This window comes from Equus asinus, chromosome X (genome assembly GCF_041296235.1).
Source record: "Equus asinus isolate D_3611 breed Donkey chromosome X, EquAss-T2T_v2, whole genome shotgun sequence".
In the NCBI taxonomy this organism is placed as follows: Eukaryota; Metazoa; Chordata; class Mammalia; order Perissodactyla; family Equidae; genus Equus; species Equus asinus.
This window is the reverse complement of record NC_091820.1, coordinates 47,317,161-47,340,687: the sequence shown is the minus strand read 5'-3', so window position 1 is coordinate 47,340,687 and position 23,527 is coordinate 47,317,161. Positions and strand designations below refer to the sequence as shown.

The 23,527-nt window shown below is 43.9% G+C and overlaps 1 protein-coding gene across 3 annotated transcripts in view; it reads left to right on the top strand.

The window, feature by feature from the left end:
- TSPAN7 (tetraspanin 7) overlaps positions 1-23,527 on the top strand; it is a 128,860-nt gene that overhangs the window by 94,485 nt on the left and 10,848 nt on the right. Inside the window, exons 2-5 of one of the 3 annotated variants that reach the window (XM_044763878.2) lie at positions 10,793-10,981; positions 15,490-15,564; positions 18,159-18,254; positions 19,718-19,873. In XM_044763878.2, the coding sequence (XP_044619813.1) occupies positions 10,793-10,981; positions 15,490-15,564; positions 18,159-18,254; positions 19,718-19,873 (516 nt within the window). The remainder of the gene's footprint in view (positions 1-10,792; positions 10,982-15,489; positions 15,565-18,158; positions 18,255-19,717; positions 19,874-23,527) is intronic. The other 2 variants (XM_070502019.1, XM_070502020.1) reach the window with 2 other exon arrangements.

The window sequence follows — 23,527 nt, the reverse complement described above, 5'->3', positions numbered from 1 at the left end:
ACTTAGCATAGTGCTAAGCACATAGTAACCCCTCCCCCCAACACACACACACTGTTGTACAATTTTTGAAAGGGAAATCTTGCTGGTATAAGCACTGGTCATTCTCTCGACTCCTAACCATCAATTACAGACCTCATGGAGTTATAGGATGTTAGAGCTTCAGGTTACATTTCCATTAGTGGTGATGGATTAGACTGAACCATTCCCATTCTTTTTCATTTAGTCCCCCTTGTGGTCAAAAGCAGACATTTATGAAGCAACATGCAGGTTTAGAAGAGAATTGGCCCAAGAACAGGTTTTTATCTGAGTGCAACTGCCTGGGCCTTGTAAGAATCAAGTCCACTATTTGGCTTCCTTAGTGCAGTGCTAGTGATGGTAGATCTTAGGGCCTCCGAAGCTCACACTTGCTCCGCTGCCTGTCATCTTGTGTTCAGTCATTTAACACATATTTACTGAGCACTTACTATGAGCAGGCATTTGTCTTGGCTTTGAGGATACGTTAATCAAACAGGCAAGCTTCCCTGCCCTCAAGAGCTTACATTCATTTAGGAAGACTGACTAAGCAAGTAAAGTAAATGGTGTTCAAAGGTAATAAGTGCAGTGGAGAAAAATAAAGCAGGGAAGGGAACAAGTAAGGAATGCTGAAGGGGCAGGGTTCTAGTTTTAAATGGGGTATTAGAGAGGGCACATTGAGGAGCAGAGACTTGGTGAAATGAGATATCTCAGAATCCAGGCAGAGGGAAGAGCAAGTGCAAAGTCCCTGAGGCAGGAACCAAGCCAGGAGTGTTTGGGGGGCAGCAAAGAGGCCTGTGAAGCTAGAGCTGAATAAGCAAGGGGGGAGCCCCTGGAGGTTACATCAGAGGAACTAGTGAAGGGTGCAGGTCAAGTAGGGCCTTGTAGGCCAGGGTGAGAACACTGGCTTTTGCTCTGAGAAATGGGGTATGTGGAAGGGTTTTGAGCAAAGGCATAATATTATTGGACTTAGGTTTGAACAGGATTACCCTGGCCATTGTGTTGAGAATAGAACATGGGGGCAAGGGTAGAGGCAAAGAGAGATGGCAGAGATGATAGCTTGGCCCAAGCGGTAGTGGGAGAGATGGCAAAGTGTCCTCTTTGTGCTTTTCTGAAATGACTGATTTGGTTTTTATTGCCAAGAACAAGTGTTACCTAAAGTTACTTTTTCCCTGCAGTACCCTGTCACTATTAGACATCTGAATTTTCCCTGTATGTCTTGTTTGGTGGCAGTGTCATATATGTGTCCAGTGTGGCTACTTACATGTTGAAAGTTAATTAAATCACTAACAAGTGGTTTTATTTCCCTTAAATCATCTCATGAGAAAGTTAGGACCACTGAAAGGAGAACACCACCTCACTGTGTAAGAATTGTTATTGGGTTGGCCCCGTGGCCTAATGGTTAAGTTTGACACTCTCTGCTTCTGCGGCCCGGGTTCGCAGGCTTGGGTCCTGGGCGTGGACCTACACTACTCATCAGTGGCCATACTGTGGTGGTGACCCTCATACAAAATAGAGGAAGATTGACACAGATGTTAGCTCAGGGCAAATCTTCATCAGCAACCCTCCCCCCCCCAAAAGAAGAATCTTGTTATTCAATACTGCATGCGTGTTTCTTTCACCAATGTTTTAACTCACTTAATAATAGATCCTCTTCTGGCCTTATGTCTCATCAGCTCCAGTTTCACCTGAGAAGAGGCATGAGTTCCCCAAAACACCCCACCCCCTCACCCCTCATCAACACATAGCCAGACAGAGCAAAGTCCTTCAGGGATTTCTTCTCCATCTGAGTTCTAGCTTCTTCCCGTTTCTTTTACACATGTGTACATGTGTATATGTAGGGCTATGGTTTTGTTTTTGGTATTTTCAAGATGATAATCCTATATAGAAATTATGCAAAGGAAATATTCCCTTTTGAACATAATGGAACTCCCGGAAAGCTAAATCTGTTCAATGACATAATCATGAGAGAGACATGTGCTCCTCAGTCCCAGGTTGGCATTTGGGTTCACATTTATGGAATAAGTGTCAGAACTAGTTTATCCAGGTTCATTCCCATCCCATAACTTCCCAGGACATGGCCATTGTAAGGGAGCTGGATTTGAAGAAAAGATCAACACTCAGGTTCATTCTGCATTTATTGAGCTCCCACTGTGTACTCACTATAGGCACAGTGTCTGGCTTTCAAATTAAAAGTCAGGAATCATAGTCAGACAAGCAGTGATTCTACTTAAATGGATATTAGGACAGAATGTCTGAGTGACATTTTGTCTTGGAAAATCAGGCACAGGATGTGGGTGAGGCTTTGGTGGATACAAAGGAGGTAAAGGACCTTACTTCCTCCCATAGGACTCTTCAAATCTTGATGTACACACAATTAACAAGACAGGACCGGATAAATGTGTGGTCAGCAGAAACCTTTTGTCAACACGCATTAATAATATAGTTGTAGCTCTTGTTTATAAGCTTAAACTGAGACGATCTTGTTTTAAAGTATCTTTTCTTATTAGTGTGGAATTGGTGCATCTTTTCACAGCACTGGTCTAGTCCTACGTTTACCTACGTCTTGAGCTGGTTGGCTGCCTGCTAACGATGCTAAGTCTATTGGTGCTCCTGGCACTCACCTGCCTTTGTGTGTGTTAACTGGGCCAACAGATTTTAAATACGAGAGAGATCAACTTGGGGGTTCCATGGAGGAGGTGTGGCATAGAGGGAATCCCCCAAACATTAAGCTTCTGTCACTTCAGCCACTACAGCTGGCCCTGATTTCTAAGTACCTAAATCTCCTCATAAGTGGCTTTGCCAGCCCCAATTCCTAATAGGCATTCACCTATGTGCCATCTATTTATGTATCTGGGTCATCAGTGAAATCAGAGGTGTGAGCTACATCCGGACAGTCTTAACCTCTGGTTTGTTCTCATCTTCCTTTTACATGCTCTTAGAGATTCGAAGTTGGAGCAAGACACTCCCTAATTAGTGTAAATCAGAAACCTAAGCCCTGTTTTGAACATTTGCAAGGAGAACTCAACAATACTTATGAATAAAAAGTAATGCCAAAAGGCTCAGAATAAGCTGCTCTGAAAATTTTTCCCTGACGTAATGGAACGTTTCTCAATGTGCTAATAAGCATGGAGTGAAATTCTGTTTTGCTTCTGGGGCCTTTCTTTGGGCATTTGTTTTTTTAAGAGGGAGGAAACCTAGAGTGCAGAATCTTTTAGGGTAATATACAGGAAATGGCAAACCAATTCAAGGCTGCCTGTTCTTTCTGATTTCCTAGTGGGATCTTTAGAATCCCTAATAACATGTTTGGAAATTTCCTGTGACCCTTCGTTGAATAGTGGAATTAATTATAAGGTGGTACTGCTTGGGCCTTATTCAGAGGGGTTTAGTTATTCAAGTAGTAAAAGACTATTTTAATAAAGTGGTCTTTATTATGATTTTAGCAGTTGTGTAGCTCTGATTTTCTGTAATAGGCCTATTTCAAATGTATCTACCATGTTCAGAACAAGTTTTTAATTCAGAAAGTACTGTCCCCATATTGATCGATTTCCACCACTTCCTGGGCCTCTAGGACATTAGAGATTATTCAGTCTCCAGCCGGCTACCTGCTTGAGCCACTCCCCAACTAGACTTCCCCAGGCTGAGTACAGACCCCAGCCAGCACAGGCCCTTGGTAATGCTGTTGACCAGTATGGTCTGCATCCTAGCTGACAGCTGGGCTTGATCTTAGACCGTCTGAGGACCATTTGGCAATTCAAAGAAGCATGTAAAACTTTAGCAATGGAAGGACCCCTGTAGATGTTCCCTGGGCCAGTCCTGTCATTTCACAGATGAAGAACTAGGGCACAGATGTGCAACATGACTGGTACAAGCTGGTCGTTGCATATTGAAGACATCTGGGAGAAGGAAGCGTTGTTTGCTGGATTCAAAGCATTCTTGGAGCCATTTCGTATAAGATGATCAGCTGCTTCACTACACAGGTGAAGAAGAGCCTATGGTGGGCCCACAGCCGGAGCTGGAATTCCTGACTTTTCATAGTGCCATTCAAAACCCTTTTCATATTTTCAAAAGCATCTGTGACCTGTTAGACAGTCTGCACTTTAGACCCTGGCTATATGGTCACTGAAAAAATCCAAATAGAAGGTAGGCTTTGTGACAAATTGCTCTAGGTTCACAGCTTAGCTCCTGGAAATTGAATTCTATGAGTTGGCAATAGGATGAAACACATATTTAAATACAAAATATAAATATAATCTTCATGGGCTTTACTGGGTATATAAATAGAGTACTGTGTCTATTCATTGGCATACCTGGGGTCAATGAACTGTGCTGGTGTTTTGTTTCCTATAAGTCTTTAGAGGAGAAAAACGTCCTTTTCTTTCCTGTCTCCTACCTCTCCTATTGGCAGCTGCCTTTATAGACTTGTCCCGTCTGTCCTGTGTCTCCTCACTGTTCCCCGTCTTCCAGTATTGTCCTCCCACGTTCTGATGACTGTCTTCTTTAAACCTTAGCTCTTGTCCTTCCCGCCATCCTCTGCTTCTGTTTCCTTAGACACGTTGTTCCCTCAGTTGTCACCTCTGGCCTCAGCCCTTACCTGTAGCTCTGACTCCCTTCTAAACTCCAGTCCCACATCCACAGCTGCCTTCTGAACGTGTTGCCTGTGTGGCCTTTGGTTACCTCAAACCCAACAGTTCCTATTGGTTCTCAAACTCAGTTTTGACAAATCAGCATTTAAGATCATCTCAATTCTCTCCCTCTTCTCAACTTCCCTATCCCTTTTTTATGATACCACTAATCTCCCCGCCATGGAATATGTGTCTCTTCCACACACATCCACATCCACCCATACATGCGCATAGACATAAAAGGGAGGGATCAAAGGGATTGAATTGGCTAACATACTTGCCTAGAAAGAAACAGCTCAAAGCATGTGTCTTACTGCCCTTAAGATGACAGTGGCATCTTCATATAAAAAGTAAAGCTTGTTGTTATGCCAGTGACCTTATGAATCTTTGGATGCCTGTGTAAAACTACAATGCGTGATCCCCTCGGCATTGTTCCTTCCCTCTCTTTCTCCAGGAACCACTTGTCACCTGAGAAAGTTGGCAGAACAGTAGGCTTCGTTCGAGTCGAGAAATGAGCTGATTTTCCTACTCCCACTGCTGATGGTTTGTCAGTCACAGGGAGGACCTAATAAACTTTCTTGGCTTATTTGCCCAATGGCATATCTGTAAATATATTTCGGGGTGAATAAGCATGTCAAGTTTGAGATTCAGATTTGTTGTATTAGAATGTTAGAGTTAGGGAGAAGCAGTGGAAGTCAAGTTTTTCCACCTCCTGATCTTACTAAAGAGGGAACTGAGGCCCAGAAAGGTTAGGTCATCTGCCCAAAGTCACACAGCTGCTTCGTGATGAAACTCCACTGAAGCCCTCGTATCCTAGCTCCCAGTCTGGAGCTTTGCCATAGATATTCTGAGTCTCCTTCTGCCACTCATCTGGAGTAAGTACTAAGGCCTGCTGACAAACCCCAATAAATTCTGGTTCTTAGTCTATGTTAAAACATTAAGTATTTACACAAATAATTCATAATAAAATCTTGTTAATAAATGACAGAGTCACACTGTTACTTCTTCAAGTTTAAAGAGAAGACCACGGGCTTATGGAAGCTGCTGGTTTCTGTGCCTTTCTGGGAGCTTTATCCACCTCTACAAAATCAGGTTGGAACACTGCGCAAAACCTCACCCTCCCCTGCCGTCTCCTCAGCGTACATGCTCAAGTACGGATGAGCTGAAAGCATGGTTTACTGGCTACTTGTCTGCTTAAAATCTAACTTCCAAGGACCCTGTGTTTTAATTATTGATGATGTGTATGGAGTTTCTCTGTCATGTGTTTTTCCTGAGTTATAGAATCATCTGGAGTAGGGAAAGAACATTTCATGATACCTCTGCGTGTCATCATGGAGGGTGAATTAACCTGTACACCTCTGAGAGGATTGAATTGTGGCTTTCACCTAAACTGCTGTGTAGCTAAGACTTGTGGCTGTGATTTCTCGTGTCTGTTTCTTGTGGCTGGTTTTAGATCCTGTGCTTTCTATCCCATAGGGCTTCTTAAGAAGGGGTGCCTTCTAGATAGATTGTGCTTCTATAATTCAATTTTCTATTGTCTTTCTTACGTTAATTGCATAATACGTGGTTCATGAGCCCCACCTTCTACATGAACATATACATGTTATTCTAATGATGACACAAGTTCATATTTAGCATATCATGCAATTAAAGAAAAAAATTATGAACTTGACTGTCAGACCCAAACCTTGCGCGACCTTTCATGGGCGTTAGAGGAGCCGCTGCCGTTTAAACAGAAGGTCTGTGGGCTGCATGCAGAAAAGGGAGTGGGCTCAAGTAAAATGCCTCTGGGCACGGGAGAAAGCCGGAAGCACTATATCCCTGGCTTCTCTCTGAGGATCAGGACACGCTGCAGGGGACAGTAGGGAGCCTTCCAAGCATTAGCTGTGTTGCTCTGGAAGGAGCAAAGGAATCGCTTATCTCTGCTGCCTGCTCCCCCAGTATTCACTTTAGGATGAAAATAAGCCTCAGTAAGTCTCTTTCAGAGCGTTTTGGACACCCCTTGGTATATTGGCAAACCTACCTGGGATTTTCTTTCAATGTAATTTTAAAGTAATGTGAACTATCACATTTTCTAGTTCTGATCTACTTTTTCTGATGCTACCATTATGGTTTTTTCAGCCTCATTACCAAGCCTAAATTAGAAATAGCCAGAGGTACTCTCCTATCCATGTATTTTGAGCTGCACTGTAAGCACATAGGAAATGTCAAGCCACCATGAGATGCTGAGAATAAAAAGAGACTGAGAGCCTTAGCTTGGCTACTGCTGGCAGGCGCTAGGTCTGTCTTCCTAGCTTGTGGTTGATATGGGAGCGTGTAAGGTGCTGATGGGGCCTTCGCCACGCCACTCATGTGGTTTATCTATGGGCTCTGATCTGTCCATTCCTCAGCCACACTCTTGGTTGCTTGAATTGATTCTTCTGAGAAACAAGTAAAACTTCCATGAGAAAACTAAATCAGTGATGCACTGATGGATTTAGAAATTTAAGGTCTCTGAGGAACTCAGACACAAAATTGCATTGGTGAGCTCTCAACCTACTCATTGCACCCAAAAGCAGAAGAGAGATGTCAAAAAAACATGTTCCTTGCTTTTCACTGTGTGGATACCTGTAAAGGTACATGTCTGGGTGAGTGTGTGTGTATGTTGATAGGAACCAAGAAAAAAATCGTATAGATAACAGTGACTTTCGTCTTTGGCTTGTCTCTTTATGTTTCCTATCCTTGGTAAGAAGCATTATTATAGTAGGAAAAATGTGAGAAAATACTGGTTTGTGTTTCATGGATATTTAGCCCTTTGCTTGTAGTTTTTTCTCCTTAAATTGCATGACAATTTCTTCCGATACTTACCCCAAGCCCACCACCACTGCCACTACCAAATATGGTTTTACTCAGTCAGAGCACACTGCAGCCCGACCTTTTTCTCCCTTGTCTATTTAATCTTTTCTTCTTTGTTCTTAGCATTGTTATTTCCCTAGATTACAATGTCTGCTCAGATTGGCTTTCTTAGCGTTTCTGATAGCTCCTCCAAGAGGTTCAGAGGGTATTGCAGGTAGATGACAAACATGAAACTTCTCTCCCCTTCTCAAATCTGCAATCAGCTGTTTATCCATTCATTCAGCCAATGCGTACTGAGCACTGACTATGTGCAGGACACACAGCTCCTGCCCTCAAGGGGATCACAGTCCTGGATGTGCATGAGAGGGGGATAGGGTGCAGCATAATGATGGCATAGTACAGAGTAAGTTCTGTTTAAGGAGGCTGGGAGGAGTGGCTGTAGTGTACCGTAAGAGTTTAGGATGTAGACAGGTAGTGATAGGAAGAGTGAGAAGTCTGGTTAAGAGAATCCTCATGAGCAAAGGTTGAGAAGTAGTAAAGTACAGGAAGTTCACAGAGAATAGCTCAGTTTTCCTGGAACTACATAGAGTGCATAAAGAGTAGTGAGGGAGATGAGGCCGAAGGGGCGCAGGTTTGGTGTGTGCAGGCCTTGCATATGTGGAGTTCAGGCTTCCAAACACAGAGTTGGTCCATCAGGAATGTTTAAGTATGAGAAGAGCAACACTGGAGAAGGCCTTTCCTCTCTGGATTGTTCTTAGATTCCTGGTCTAAGGTGTTGGAAGGGGCCTATTCTCCTAGTCTCCACGTCATTCAGAGGTGGAGTTCCTTAGAGGATGACTGACTTGGTCAAGGTCAAGATATTGGATGGTTTTTCTCCCATGCAATATGGTACACAAAGCAATGGTTGCATTTGGAGAAATTATTGTTTGAAAAGAGAGAAGAAATGATGTTAATAACTGTTTGCCTTAAAATGAGCATTTGTGTTAACTTTAACATACTGCATATAATGTTTGTTATGGTAATAAGCGAACTTTATGAGATCACTGGTCACAGTAATACAAGACAATATCAGACTCTCATACTTGGTCGGTAGTATACAGTTTCATTAGAGCAATCACATTCCAATAATGACTGGCAATACTGTAGTATAGAGAATGCAGCTGCTCAGCGTATGTCTGAAGTGTTACTGAATCTTTGGGGGCAATCACATGAAATTACAAGTCTCTAGATGAGACCTATGTTCAGCCTATGCCATGACTAGTTTAGCTGAATTTTTGTCTTTGTTCAATACCTTTACATTATGATATTTACGGCTTTAGACAGATAATGGTAGAGTGGGAAGAAGAGGAGAAAGTTTCTCTTTGGTGCCATTTTAAGGTACCGCAGAGTATTTACCTGATGAGAAGTTTCATAAGTATTTGGCGTTTTAGAGACTGTTTATAAAATAGAGGTTCGAAGACCCAGAGAAATGAAGTGGATTTGTCAGTGAATGTTAAGCATTTGCTCTGTGCCTGGTACTGTGTTAAGCATTGAGTAATTAAAGATAGCTCAGGCACTGTCCTTTCCACCTAATGTTCACTGCATTCCTACCCCTAATGAGTAGAGTTGAATCTTAAGTTTTGATTCCAGTGCATGAAAAGCATTTTATGTTTCCATTTGGAGGACTATGGCCGAAGAGGCTGCTCAAGGGAGGTACTTTCTTTAGCAGCCACCAGGTGTCAGCAGAGGACTTAAGAACTCTAGCATGTGTATTCTTCGTTGTAGCTCACTAAGTCCATCCCCACTGGAACTTTTCACAGGCAGCAGTCCTCCACTGAGCCACCTTATCCCAAATATTAGTGTCAAACACTTTCTCCTCAACATTGCATCATAGTCATTCACCTTTGCCTTAGTTCCTCGATCTTTTTCTGATTTAAAAGTTTTAGTTCTGTCTTTCCTGGTGATGGGTCTAGAAAGTAGAGGCTATGGGTGGGGGTAGGGGAGTATCACCAACCTCTTGTTGTTTCTGCTGATCCCTTCCCCCCAAATAGGTGGAGCCCACTCTCACCTGATACCGGAAAAGGTGCAGGATCTGTTCTTTCGCCTGCACAGAGAAACAATCTGATGGTGGAGTTTGGCTCCAAACTGCAGGAGTTTTCAGTGTAAAGAGGAGAGGCCTAGACATCTTTATTGCCCCAGCCATTTGGTTCCGCGTGCAGCATGTATTTGGTGGTTTCACTTACAGATGTTAAGGAACAGTGTGTTGATTGACAGGGGTATCTTTGAGGTGGGTATTCATTTGTGTCATACTGGTTTTCTCCAGTTTCTCATCTTGCCTCCTCACTTGAATGGGGGACTAGACAGGGAGCTGATGCATTTGGTATGGGACACTGGGTGATAGGGTGGGACAAAACTAGGGAAGGGCTTCCTTGACCACCCAGGCTTCTTTTGAGCCTCATTAGGTATCAGAACGGTGGCACTTAGAGGGCTGTCAGTTTGAATGAGTTGCTAAGCCATCGGCAAACTGGAGGAGGGACCTGATAGGGAGATAGAATCACAAAGTCAAACCGCTGGCCTCAGCAGCTAAAGCTGCTGGAGTATGTGGCCTGCAGGGGATGGAGAGTAAGGCATAGCATGTAGCCCCGAGAATATACCCTGAAGTGAGGGCCTGATTGATGCAAGGTTCTAGAGTTTAGATGTGCTGTGGGGATTTCCTTTGGACCGATCAGCTGGACTTGACAAATTATATTACAGCTAATTCCAGGAACTATTCAGATTCTTCTGTTGTTTTATATTGAATAAAGTAAGTAAGGCAGCATATCAGTAGGGATTCAAAAATATTTTGAATGTTTTGCTTTTGTAGAGATTTTTGTGATCATAGTCAAGGAAAATCACCTTGTTCCTTAGAACATCATATAAGATGACCCTAAAACATACTATATACACGCATGCTATTGAAGAGTGTGGCTGACGTTCTTGCTGGGGTTGTATCCAGCTCAGTGTTGGCTAGCAGCTTTCAGACCAGACCTGGGAAGGCTCTTTGTAAGCAGTTTTAAAAAATATTCTTCATTGTTGCCTTAACTTCCAATTAGGATAGTAACTGCATTTGGAATTGTGTAAGGGACAGATCTAATTGGACAAAATCAAAGTGTCTTTCCTCTGTGATGGCATTAGTTAATGGTCTCCAACATTTCCCTCTGCTTCAAAGACTCCTACAGCAGCAAGTGCCATCTTGCTTATGGAAATCTGAGTCTTCAGATTCAGGCCACCTTGCTCTGTGTTGACTCTCTCCTCTCTCAGCAGCAGGTTCACACTCCTTTCTTCCTCTTCCTCCTCTTCAGATCACTGGGGTGATCCTGCTGGCTGTTGGAGTCTGGGGCAAACTCACTCTGGGCACCTATATCTCCCTTATTGCTGAGAACTCCACAAATGCTCCCTATGTGCTCATCGGAACTGGCACCACCATTGTCGTTTTTGGCCTGTTTGGATGCTTTGCTACATGCCGTGGAAGCCCATGGATGCTGAAACTGGTAAGTCACAATATAATACTGCTTTTTCAATTACTTTTTGTAAAAGTACAAATCACGTGAAAGTGAAGTGGCCCTTCTTGAAGGCATAGACAAGACATTAATATTCATTGACTCTAATTTTAGTCCAGACTCTTACCTAATCTACCCGTTAATCCTCTAGAGGGAAAAGCAACCCTGAACACAGCCTGCCACAAAAAATCCAGTCCTGGTCCCTCGAGGTAGATGATGACAAAGCAGTGGTCAGTGGTTCCAATAGGCCATTTATATCCTCCTGGCAAGATGCCCTGTTCTACTTTTTTTTTTTTTTTTGAGGAAGATTGGCCCTGAGCTAACATCTGTTGCCGATCTTCCTCTTTTTTTTCCCCAAGGCCCCCCAGTACACAGTTGTATATCCTAGCTGTAAGTAATTCTTCCATGTGAGATGCTACCACAGCATGACTTGATGAATGGTATATAGGTCCGTGCCCAGGATCCGAACCCGTGTACCCCTGGCCACTGAAGCAGAGCGCACGAACTTAACCACTACGCCATCGGGCTGGCCCCTCCACCTTTAAACTCTGCCTTAGAAACCTCTTCAAGCCTTCTCTTGTGAGAGTGCAGCTTTGGCGAGCAAGCAGCATCCCGAACATAAGCAGCCTTTCATCTCCAAGTTCCCACTGGAGAAATACTTTCTGCCTCCTTGAGCTTGGTCGTGCTTGCATGCGAGGACACACTCTTCTCTAAACCTGCACACCCTGGCTCAGGGCTGTAGGAGTTGAGCTAAGCCAGAGCTTCCCCACTCAACAGAGGGTTGATGCAGTGCCCAGTATTGGCTACCAGACCAGTGCTGGGTGCCTTTACTCTAATAAGGACAGGCACAGCAGTGATGTTTCCCAAAGGGTAAGAGCAGGCTGCTGAAAGGCTGTTCCTGTGATTCTGAACTTTTTGGTAGACTGGTTGCCTAGTTCCCTACTCACTGTCCATGCTTTTCATTAACAAGAGTTAATATTAAAGGATTTTATATATAAAAGATAGCAAAGGCCTCTCCTCAAAAGAAAACTTTGTTTAAAAGGATTTATTTCAGACGTCTTATTCTGTGAAAGGGGGAGCAGAGATTCCATCGGTGCTGTGTTGCCTGTCCTTTCTCGTTTAGCCCTAGGTGATAGTAACATTGAACACCATCTAGTGACAGATACGGGTGTGAGGGCCATTCACTCCAAAGGAGCCACCTTCCAAACTGGCACTGGTCGGTCTCTTTGGTGGGAACCTTGTGGAAGTAGTGCTTGATTTGGCGACTCTCTGTCTTGCAGACCATGCAGGAGGCTGATGCCCAGGCCACCACTGATTCTTCCGGGTGGGTGGAAAAGCCATAGTGAGGCTATATTGAGGCACTCCTGCTGCTGTCACCTGCTACTCTGTGCTAGCACCCTGAGTCTACCTTCTAGTGCTTCTTACAAGCACTAGGATTTCTTTCATTCTAGTGTTGTGGTCCTCAACTTTGGACACATGCTTAAATCACCTGAGCAGCTTTTGAAAAACACCTTTGCCAGAGTCCCATCTCCAGCCAGTTGAACCAAAATCGATGGTGGTGAGGCCCTTGCATCACATTTTCTAAAAGCTCTCCAGGGGATTCTGTTGTGCAGCCAGTGTTGAGAACCTCTTCTTCAGTACAATGAGTAGCAAGGGGAGAATTAACTTCAGAGGCATAGAAAAGAAAGACTGCTACACATCCATCTGTCCAAACAAGAAGGGAGAGACCTGGTCGTGAGACCAGACTGATTCTGACACTAACTGGCTTAAGTCTTCAGTAGCAAGGATGCAATCTCTTTGGGCCTTTGTCCCCATTTATGAAAGAACAGTAGTGGACTAAATCACCAAGCTTTCTTCCAGCCCAAATACTATGACCAAAGAGGGGCGCACGAGTGGATATGACAATGGAAGAATCGTCTCCAGCGTCTTCCGAAGGTGGTTTTACACCGCACTGCCATTTTCTCCTAACAGTTGTGAGCTCACTAGCCGGTGAGCCTTTTGGAGAGAAGTTTTTTGAGTTTTGTTTTGCTTTTGGTTTTCGTCTTTTAAAAACTATCGTTTATGGGCGTCGGCCCCATGGCGGAGTGGTTAAGTTCACATGCTCAGCTTCGGCGGCCCAGGGTTTCGCTGGTTCGGATCCTGGGCGCGGACCTAGCACTGCTCATCAGGCCATGCTGAGGCGGCGTCCTACACAGCAGAACTAGAAAGACCTGCAACTAGAATATACAATTATGTACTGGGGGGCTTTGGGGAGAAGAAGAAGAAGGAAAAAAAACCCAAAAGATTGACAACAGATGTTAGCTCAGGTGCTAGTCTTAAAAAAAAAAAAGAAAGAAAAAAAACACTATCATTTAGTTCCTCTTACCTGCCAGATGCTGTACTGGGTGCATACTACGTTTTCTTTATTCCTCACCACCATCATGAAGTGCACGTTGTATTTTGTATCACATGATAAAGACTTAGAGGTTAAGTAACCTGCCTGGGTTCACACAGCTCATGTGCAGAGAGCAGGGATCGGAACCTGTATATGTCTCTTTCCGAAACCAGGACTATTTCTACTACAATATTTTCATTTGGAGAAAACTGGAACCCTGTCACCTGTATTTAGTGCAAGCTCTTCCCAACAGGCTTTTGGCCAAGGCCTTCTGAAGGAGAAGCAGCTCCTGGGAGCAGGGAACTTCCCAGAGGCAGGAAACTGCTGATCTGGCTGAGAGCAGAAGTCACTTGATAAACTGTCAGTCTAGAATTTTACGGTCCTCATTTAACCTCCTTCATTGCAAAACAACTGAAAATAACTGTTTCCTCTTTCTGGAGGACCAGAGCGTCTGCCTCCCTCCTAAGAGTTAGTCCCGGCAAGGCTAGGACTCAAACCTGGGAGGACTTGTGACCAGAGTCAAATGTCCTTTCTCCCATCTGCCTCCTCACAGTTACTTTCCTGCGGGACTTTCTGGGGGAGTCTAAGCCTAGTGTGAGACTCTCCCTAGCATAAAGTATGCTTCTAATTGCATTTTGTACCAAGTTGAGAGAGAGAAGTCATGTACATGGGGCGCTCGACTCATAACTGTGTGTTCGATATTTTAGTGACTGTGCTTTAAGTGTGTGTAGAAACTTTTGGTAATATTTTGAACGAAACTGGCATTTTAAGCCAGTATTTCCTCCTTTTAATATATATGCCACTAGCTGAGAAAAATAATTTATGATCCTATGCACATATGTATACTTTACAAGACATATGTACGTTTTACAAGTAAGTAATATGGCCATGTGCAGTCTATCCAAATTCCATAGCATCATCTAGGGCCATTCCAAACATTCAGGACCATTGTATTTCATTTTGAGATGAGAAGAAGCAGATTGTAAGACATATGCCTTGTAGGAAAGGAATCAATTCTCTTTCCTTTTATCTGCTTTTCAAAGTCACAAAAATGTGAAGCCTTAATGTCTCATAAGTACCATGTAATATCTCTGAACTTAGGCATGCACACGCACACACACAAAATCAACTTGGAAAGTACAGGAAGCGTGAAATGAGTAAGAGGCACTAAGGGTTTTAGATGCCGGCAAACACTGTTAGTCAGCAGCGTAGCATATTTGCTTTTTTAAAGGCTATTGACTCCACGTAGTATGCAGAACGAGAGAGGTCAGCAGCCCACTGGCAACTGCTGTATTCAGGCCTGACCACCATATTGAGAAAGAATGTCCACCTGTGCACGTTCTGGTCTTTCTGTCAGGATGGGAGGGATGCACAGTTCCAAAGGAAGGGATTTTGAAGCCATTTCATATAAGATGTGCTTAGGGAAACTGGAGGGATTCGCCTGAATGAAGAGAAGCAGCAAGGTCACACCATTGCTGTGTTCACACATGAAGAGCCATTGTCTGGAAGATAAGTCGGGCTGGTTCTTGTATCTCCTGAAAGCAGATCCAACGCCAGTGAGTGGAAGTAGGCAGACTATGGCCAAGGGAAAGGAAATCTTTCTAGCAATGGGAACAGTTTGAAAACTGAATGGGCTGTAAGGGGTAGGTGGAGGACTTGGGCTTGGCTTGCAGATGCTGGATGAAGGGCGCATGCAGATGCCAGATGACCATCGTGAGGGAGGGGGTATGAAGGCCCCCAGACAGGGCAGAACTACGTCCTATGACCTCCAGGGTACTTTCTAGCTCAAGAATACTAATGTTAAAAATAGTGGATACCTTAGTTGTAAAAAGCCCTTCCGTATTTCTCCTGGTTGAGCTGGACTGACAAGCATGATGCTAGTTTCTGGATGAGCTCTCCCCAGCCTGTGTGCCCCAAAATGCTTAAGCATATTCAACAGACACATTCCTATATTGATGCTCATGTGGGTAAATCTGGAAAAGAGTATTTTTAAGCTTTTCCTAAATTTCGTTGAGGGGATATGAGGATTTGTCTAATTCCGTCTGACAAGAAGTAACCTACCCCGAGGAAGCACTCCTCTTCATCCTGATGTATCTGACTTTGTCCTTGTCCACTTGATTTTCAGTACGCCATGTTTCTGTCCCTGGTGTTCCTGGCTGAGCTCGTAGCTGGCATTTCAGGGTTTGTGTTTCGTCATGAGGTGAGTATACACAAAGTGGAGAACTCAGTTAAAGGGTCTTTGGGAGGAGCATTTTTGAAATCTCTTGAAATATGTAAAGGGTGCATGTAGGCTAGCTGGCATCTCCAGCGGTATTGCTATTTTCCAAATGTCATGTAATATGGCCAAAATGCCAATGAAATTCTAAATGCAGGAATTTCACTAAACTTGAAACTTGAGTTGTTGATCCTCATTCTATTTCTTTATATAGCTATTTCATAAAGTAATTCTCCACCTTGTCTTAAATCAGTGGCCATCCACATAGATTATATCCGCCTTTTAAAATAGCCCCTTCAGCAAGGAACAAGTCTGTATCTGTGTAACAAGGTTTCTGAGACTGCAAAGGCAAGCCACACTAGTTGTGGCCCACAGGCAAAGTGCTAGATTTCCCCAAAACAGCCTGTGCTGGCCTCTCCCCTCCCCAGAGGGCCTGGGGACACGCCCTGCCACCCAGGGATCAAATCCTGATGCCAGAATAGAGAAGCTCTGCTGCTTTGCATAATAGTGAGGAAAAAGGAGAGAAGACAGTCATGATCTAAAACCCCCACAGCGCTTTGTTTTTAATTTACATGTACAATTTTAGATTTCTAAAGCTGGGGAAAAATGATTTTGAATATGTTTTGTGATCTTAACTGCTAGTTTTGAGGACACTGCCAGCTGTGTGTCCATCCTTCCATGTACTATCATGTACTCTCACCTATGTACTATCACCATAGCTGCTCTATTTAGACAACAGATGTTCTCATGCTGTCTGTAGCTGCCGTGGTATCACTTTTCAGTTGTGTATATTGATGATAGGTCAGAAAGTGTATCCGCTGCAATAAAGTTCTAACTCCCCCCCAAAATCCATTATTGTACCCCGAAAATAACAGTAAAGCCAGAAATAGATACACACACATGAAAGGAAAAAAATAGCAAGGTATGGGTAGAAAACATGCCGATGGGGTAGAGTGATCCTGTGGCTCTTGAAAGTCTGGCATCATCTGTGCCAGACCCTGCTTTTGTGCTTCGGCCAAATTCACTTCCCAATGAGCTTGCTTATGCACTGTCTGCCCCTTTCCTATTGCCACGGCTTCTCCCTTTACAAGAGGTGGTAGCTCAGATGCCAAGGCTGACTTTTAAAACCCATTTCATATGGCACCACATCTGGAATTAGCGCTACATCCCTCATTCTTATTCTCAGGTAAGGTGAAACCTGATGAAGTCACGGCCTTGTTAACCCTAGAGGTGCCCCCGCTGCATGTGTGAACTGCAGGCGCAGCCTGGCTTGCCCCCACCTCGGCCCTTGCCCACTTTCCTCCTGTGTGTTGCTATGACTGGGTTCCACATAGGGAGTTTTCTCTTAATGGTTCCTGATACCTAGGCCTGGACATCCTCATCTACCTAGCCTCTTTTCATCTGAAACACTTCGGAGAGTGGTGGGTGGGGGTAGCAGTGCCACTCTTTGACCACCAGTACTGGTCTTGAATTTGGCTAAACAGTCAAACACACATGATGACAATAGGTCCTGCTTAGCACCATTTACTCAGAAGGATAGAATAAAGGAAGCACAGCTTGCCAACAGGGCAGCAGTGGGCTTATTTCTTCAGCTGGAGTCCTCAAAGTGGTCCAGACTCTATTCTGTGTACACATTCCCACCCCTAAGAGCCAGTGCAGGTGCAGTGAAGTCAGAGGACACAGCTGGGTGTGGTAGGCAACTTGGCTTAGGAGCTCCATGAAACCAGTGCCTCTCTATCTCTCATAACTGTCCCATGGGCATAGCATCCAGTATCTCAGTAAGGAACATGCCTAGCCAGGAGAGTCACTATATTTAGCCCTAAGCTTCCCACTAGGTAATTATTGTCAATTGCTGTCCTCCCAGTCCAGAATCATTTCACCAATCATAGGGTAGTTTTACCATAAGACAGCAAGGGTGTTGCCTGGTAACCTACCTGACGCACTGCCTTCAGCAGGTTTCCAGGGGAACAGAGCTTGAAAGTTAAGCCAAGGTCAGATATGTTCATAGAGAAGGAGAAAGGGTTTTGTTAACTATTTATTAACAGCAAAAATTCTTGTGCTTTAGCCCCCTTTTTGGCCTCAATAAAGACAGGTAAGTGAAAGTTGGTTTTGCCCCACTACTGTATGCTAGAATAGGGATCTGTTTCTGGGCAAAACATCAGTCTTCCTGCCCCCCAATGGCCTGTCCTTTGTCATTCTTCTGAGTAAGGGCAGAAAAAGTTATAGAAAGATGGGCATTAATCACTTCAAAGAAAGTAACTGGAAGACCCAAGCCTGAGGTTTGGCAGCTCACCGTGACAGCCCTTTCAGAAACTGACTAGCCACTTCAGTGGGTCATTTAACAAGGCAGGCTTCCTCTGGATAGGAGGAGAGGGGAAAAATTTTTTTAAATTCCTGAGCTAATAAACCCCTGGTGAATTTTCTGAGCTGTTTTGTCTCAGAAAACAGGGCATTCCCTCCCTGGCCTACATTTATTCAGAGACTTGAAGAAGAGGCTATTTTGGGGTGGAATTTGGTATGAATCTGAGCCCATTTGGGCTGCAGTGGACCAGAACCACATTCCTCCTTGTCTTCCATAGATCAAGGACACCTTCCTGAGGACTTACACGGATGCCATGCAGAATTACAATGGCAATGATGAGAGGAGCCGGGCAGTGGATCATGTGCAGCGCAGCGTAAGTTCCAGGGAGAGAGACCGGGCTGGCAACTATCTGCAAGGTCTGGCCTTAGATTTATGGGCTGCCAGTGATGTTGGGCCAGTAGCATTTGCTGTCGATTCCTGTTCTCCAACTCTTGGTCCAGTTTGATTTCCAAGAGTTGACATCCAGTGCTTGTCCAGGGTCCAGTTATCCAGGTAATCAGCGTCAAGAAAGACTGCTGCCTCTGGTTTGCTTTTCATCAGTAAGGATTGTGAGCATCCCAAGGAAAGCTAGTTTGCCCTTAAACTCTCAAGTTTTGGAAAAGAGGTAGGCAGTGAGTCTGTGACAGCCTTGCTTATTGTTGGCTCCCAAAGGTTGGCATTCTGGAAATGGTGTCTTGACGCTGGATGGAGAGTTCAGGTGGGCTGTGTTCACTGGCTTCGGCAGTGTAGTGGGGGTGGAGAGTGGACTGAGGAGAAACTGAGGATCTGCAGATGTGTCAATGGCCTAGGCTGCCCCATGCCTTGCAGAGGAGATGAGAAAACTAGATGTTTCCTGCCTGGAGACACGTGGGTGGGAGCAGGGAGGGGAAGGTGCTGGTGCTCAAGCCTGACTGCCTCTCAGGGTCTCCTGGGGAGGTGTTTGGGGTTTTTCTTGTTGTTCTTTTGCTTTAGAAGCGGCGTTTTTATTTTTTGGTAATTTAATTTGATAAAATTTCAAATATAACAGAAAAGTTGCAAAAATAGTGTAAAGAACGGTTTACTTTTTACCCAAATTCATTAATCAATTGTATTTTTGGCCCATTTGCTTTAATATTCCCTATGCCAGGGGTTGGAAAATCTTTTCTGGAAAGGGTCAAATAGTAACTATTTTGGGCTTTGGGGGCCATGCCATCAGTCTCTGTCACAACTACTCAACTCTGCTCTTGTGACACAAAAGCTGCCATAGATAGGAAGTCAACAAATAGGCATGGTTGTGTCGCAATAAAACCCGATTTATAAAACAGGCAACTGGTAGGCTGTAGTTTACCAGCCAGCTCTCTCTCTCCCTCTATGTGCATCTTTTTGTTTCCTAAACCATTTATTTACCTATTAGTATAGATCGTGTGGAGAGTTTTTTAAAACTATTTTTGCCTCAGCTCCCCCATCGACAATCCTGATTTAGTTGATCTATACCTCTGTACCTTTAACAGCGCCTAACTCGCCCAGGTGATTTTGATGCTTAGCCAGGCCAGAGAGGCACTGCTTTGCCTTGTAGAGGTGGTAAGAAAGCCAAGATGACATGTAATCTAGGACTGCCTTCCTTCCTTGAGTTCAAAGAGGCTTCCCAGTGAGTATAATTGTTAGTGGAGCTTCAGCTCATCTTGGCTCACCAAAGCTGTGCCTGTTGACTTAGGGGCTTGGCCCGTGTTTCTCTTAAAAGTTGCAGGGCGCTGAGTGAGGAGACCACAATGTCTTTGAACTGCCGCACTTTGATTCTTTTCCTTTCCCCGTTAACAGCTGAGCTGCTGTGGCGTGCAGAACTACACCAACTGGAGCACCAGCCCCTACTTCCTGGAGCATGGCATCCCCCCGAGCTGCTGCATGAACGAAACCGACTGTAATCCCCAGGATCTACACAATCTGACCGTGGCTGCCACCAAAGTTAACCAAAAGGTACTGGCTTCCTCTCGGCCCTGATGAGATCAGTGGTGAATATTTAGGGAGGGCTTTTTTGTTTCTGTGAAATTATGACAAATAGGTTAGAAATGGTAGTCTAGGAGAGAGTCGGGAATCTTCCTTTGTGGTCCTTTATTGCCTGCGAGAGGCACTTGCGGCTGCCCACTTCTGAAGGAGAAAGCTGTGACTCAGCTTGGCCTCACATTCCTCTCCCTCAGCAAGAATCTACCAGGCATAGTTAGGAAGGTTTAGCAAGTGGTTCCTGTTAACCCTGGTGCTGATGTCAGAGAATGTTGCCTTTCTTCTTTCTGTGTGTCTTTCTTCTGCTTAATGTGCCTTCTAAATAAGAAATTATTCCCAGCTGGGTGCCAGTCCTTAGCATGAAAGGGGAGTAGAGTTGACAGGCAGCATCTGCTTCTGCTAGGAGGGTGGCCTTTATTTTAGGGAGTTCTCTGCTATAGGAAAAGAAATCAACAACTCCAATTCAACTCACTGTCAACATCCTGACTCCCAAAGAAATTAGAACGAAAAAAATCTGGCTGGAAGAAATTCGAAAGTTAGTATGTAGTGGAAATGAGAGAAATGAAACTTAAGTAGAGAAAGGAAAATCAATTCTGTATTCCACTTTACAGAGAATCTGATGAAGACATGATCCAACTGTGTGTGAAGGCTATCTGTATTCTTAAACACTTAAAGAAATGCCAGATAGAACATTTGTTTTTGTAAAACGAGGAAAAAAACCGTACTATTGAGTTTACGTGTGGTTATGCAGCCATTAGGTGAATTTTATTTTCTTACTAATACGAAATTCTATCCTTAGAAGGTCTTCAAAATTCTATGTGATCTAGGCCAACTACTGAATAATTCATAGAGGATACCCATCCTCTCAGAATATTAAGACATGGTTTCTGTATTTTACCCATTTATTGTTGGTATTTGTAGCATAAATGCTGCAAGGCATTGCTGCCATTCTAGAAGCTCATTTCGTCATTCTCGTCTTATTACTTTGCTAGTGGTGGAGTGAGGCAAGATGTTCAGTAAGAGCACATCTGTTCCTACTGGAATTTTCTTGTGAACCCAAAGTTTGAGGCCTCCCTCTCCTCTCATCAGTAAGATGACTTCTGGTTTCTTCCTGAGTATCCCTGCTGAGCACCCATACGTGTCGTTATGCTGCCATTTTCTGAAGTGTGGAGCATACCTAGCACTCGATGGATGCTCTGATTTAAAGGTGGCAAGAAGTGCTTTGTGGCAGTGAGATATTGGCATAACAGAGCCCGAGGAGGTTGTTTGTAGAAGCAGCAACCGTCAACCTTGATAAGTCTTTTTTAATACCCAAACTTCCTTTTCTTTTGTGAAAGTTGAGGATCTAGAAGTCAGGAGCATGGGGTCTGGAGTCAGGCTTCAGTTTAAATTCTAGCTCAGCCACTTGCTGGTTGTGCGATCTTGATCAAGTTACTTAACCTTTCTCAGTCGTCTTTTTCTCATCCGTAAAATGGAGATAATAGTAGTTCCTGCCCCTTAGGATTGATATGAGGATTGAACGAGATAAAGTGTCTAAAGCACAGTGCCTGGCACAGAGTAAGGACCCAATAAATGTTAACTGTAATGCAGAATGCTCACTGTAGTGTAAATGCCATGACGATGATGGTGAAGTTTGTCTTCCACTAGACTGCACTATGGCCAAAGTGCATCTATATAATCCTTACAATTATGTCCAAAAAGAAAGATAGGATAGCATTTTTTCATTTCACTGATAACCTACAAATTGACCTCACTTCCTGCCTCCTCCCACGATTCCACTTTACATTTTCCTGGGCACCTCAAATACCCGGAAGAGGTGCTTAACTTCTCTCCTCACTTTCCTTATACTCTCCAACTTAGCTCCCTCAGTGGAGAAAAATAAATGAAAACTGAAATTTATCTAATGAGTTTGATTAGGTATTCTCATTTAAGAGGCCCACACAAACCTCTGAGACAAATTACTTCTCAGGTCTGAGTCTCAGATGCCTCATCTATAAAAGGTGGGGATGGGGTGAAGATAATATTAGTAGATACTCAAAAAGGTTAGTGCCCTCCCCTACTGACTCCCTCCCCCAGGAGGCTTAAGCACTCCCACACTCTAAATCCTGGTCGATTTTTTGCTATCTTGAACCCTCTGTTCTGATAGCAGAGAAGGATGACTCTTGGCTCTTACCTGGCAGCCTGAGAAACCTGCCTTTACATTTAACTGGGAGAGAGCAGGAGGGAGGTGAGAGCAGTTAAACAGGATATTTATTGTTTTGTTTGGGGGATGGAATTTATTTTGGTGTTGCTAGCAGGATGATGAAATGTCTGCAGGTTCGGTTGGCTAATAGCATTGACTGGGCCCCTACTCCATAGGAATTCCTTGATGTTTTTTAAGAGCAAGGGCAAGAGGAAGAGAGAGAGTTATTCTGGTTGGCAGCTACCAAGATACCTCTTCCCAGAACCTGTCTGGCACTAGCCGTCTACTCCTAGTATTGAAAGTCCGCCACTCACAGATGTTTTCCATTGGCGACTGTGTTGATTTAGACCTGCTGAGAGGGTGAGCAAATTACCTGTTCTGTTTCTGGGTGTTTTCTAGGACATAGAGCAGGTCTCTGTAGATTTATCTCACACCTGACAACCAGGCTTTCATTGTAGGAAATTAAAAGAGATTGTTGTGGGCAGATAAGATCATGGTTTAGTGGAGAAGTTGAGGTGGAATGCAAACATGGCCCGTAGTTGTAGTATCAAAGCAGTGCTTGAAGTCTGCAGATCTATGCTGAGACGTGGAAAATGGGCTTGTGGGTCCGCATGATGAATAACAGCGATAAATCCAGAGAGAGAAAGCATTTATTTCAGCCTTGGTCTTTTATTGTTTCAACAACAACAAAGAGGCTAAATCCCTTTCATCTTCTCATTTTTAAGTAACCCTCTTACTGATATGATTCATTAATTTGCTTTCTTATTTGGAGTAAAAAAATAGTAGGGGAACTCTTCTTAGAGAAGAGTGCTTCTCAAACTTTAACGGGCATGTGAAACATCTGGAAATATTAACATTTATTAAAATTCATTAAAAATGGATAACGCAGGGATTTGGCAGATTCTGACTCAGTAGGTCTGGAGTGGGGCCTCAGAGTCTGCATTTCTAACAAACTCCCGGGTAACGCTGCTCAGGGAAGAGCTCCACTCTGCACAGGAAGGTTTAGAACAATTTTGCCACCGTTGTGCTACTACCAGGCACTTCATTTTTCTGGTTTCTCTTACTGGTTGCAGTGGGCTTATCAAATGTGACTGACTCTGAAATCTCCTACAGAGGAGTAGAAATCATACTTTAGAAAAATATGTTCAGCTTACATATAGAATTGAAGTTCACAGAAAAGCAAATCTATGCCAAACTATTGTGCGGAGTAAGAAGATAACCCACTTCCCTTCTCTCTGGTTTTTGTCATTGGATTTGTTTCCATATTTTGAGCTGGCCTGACACTGGTGCCGGTTTGAACTTCATTCCTCTGCCCGACTGTTGCTGTGGGGAGGAATTACAGTAATGATGGCCAGCACGGCGAAATGCTATCTTAGCCGTTAGCATTTGGGAAAGCGTTAGAGTATCCGCTTCTCTTCTCGCTTTGAACTCTTCCTAACCCAACCTGC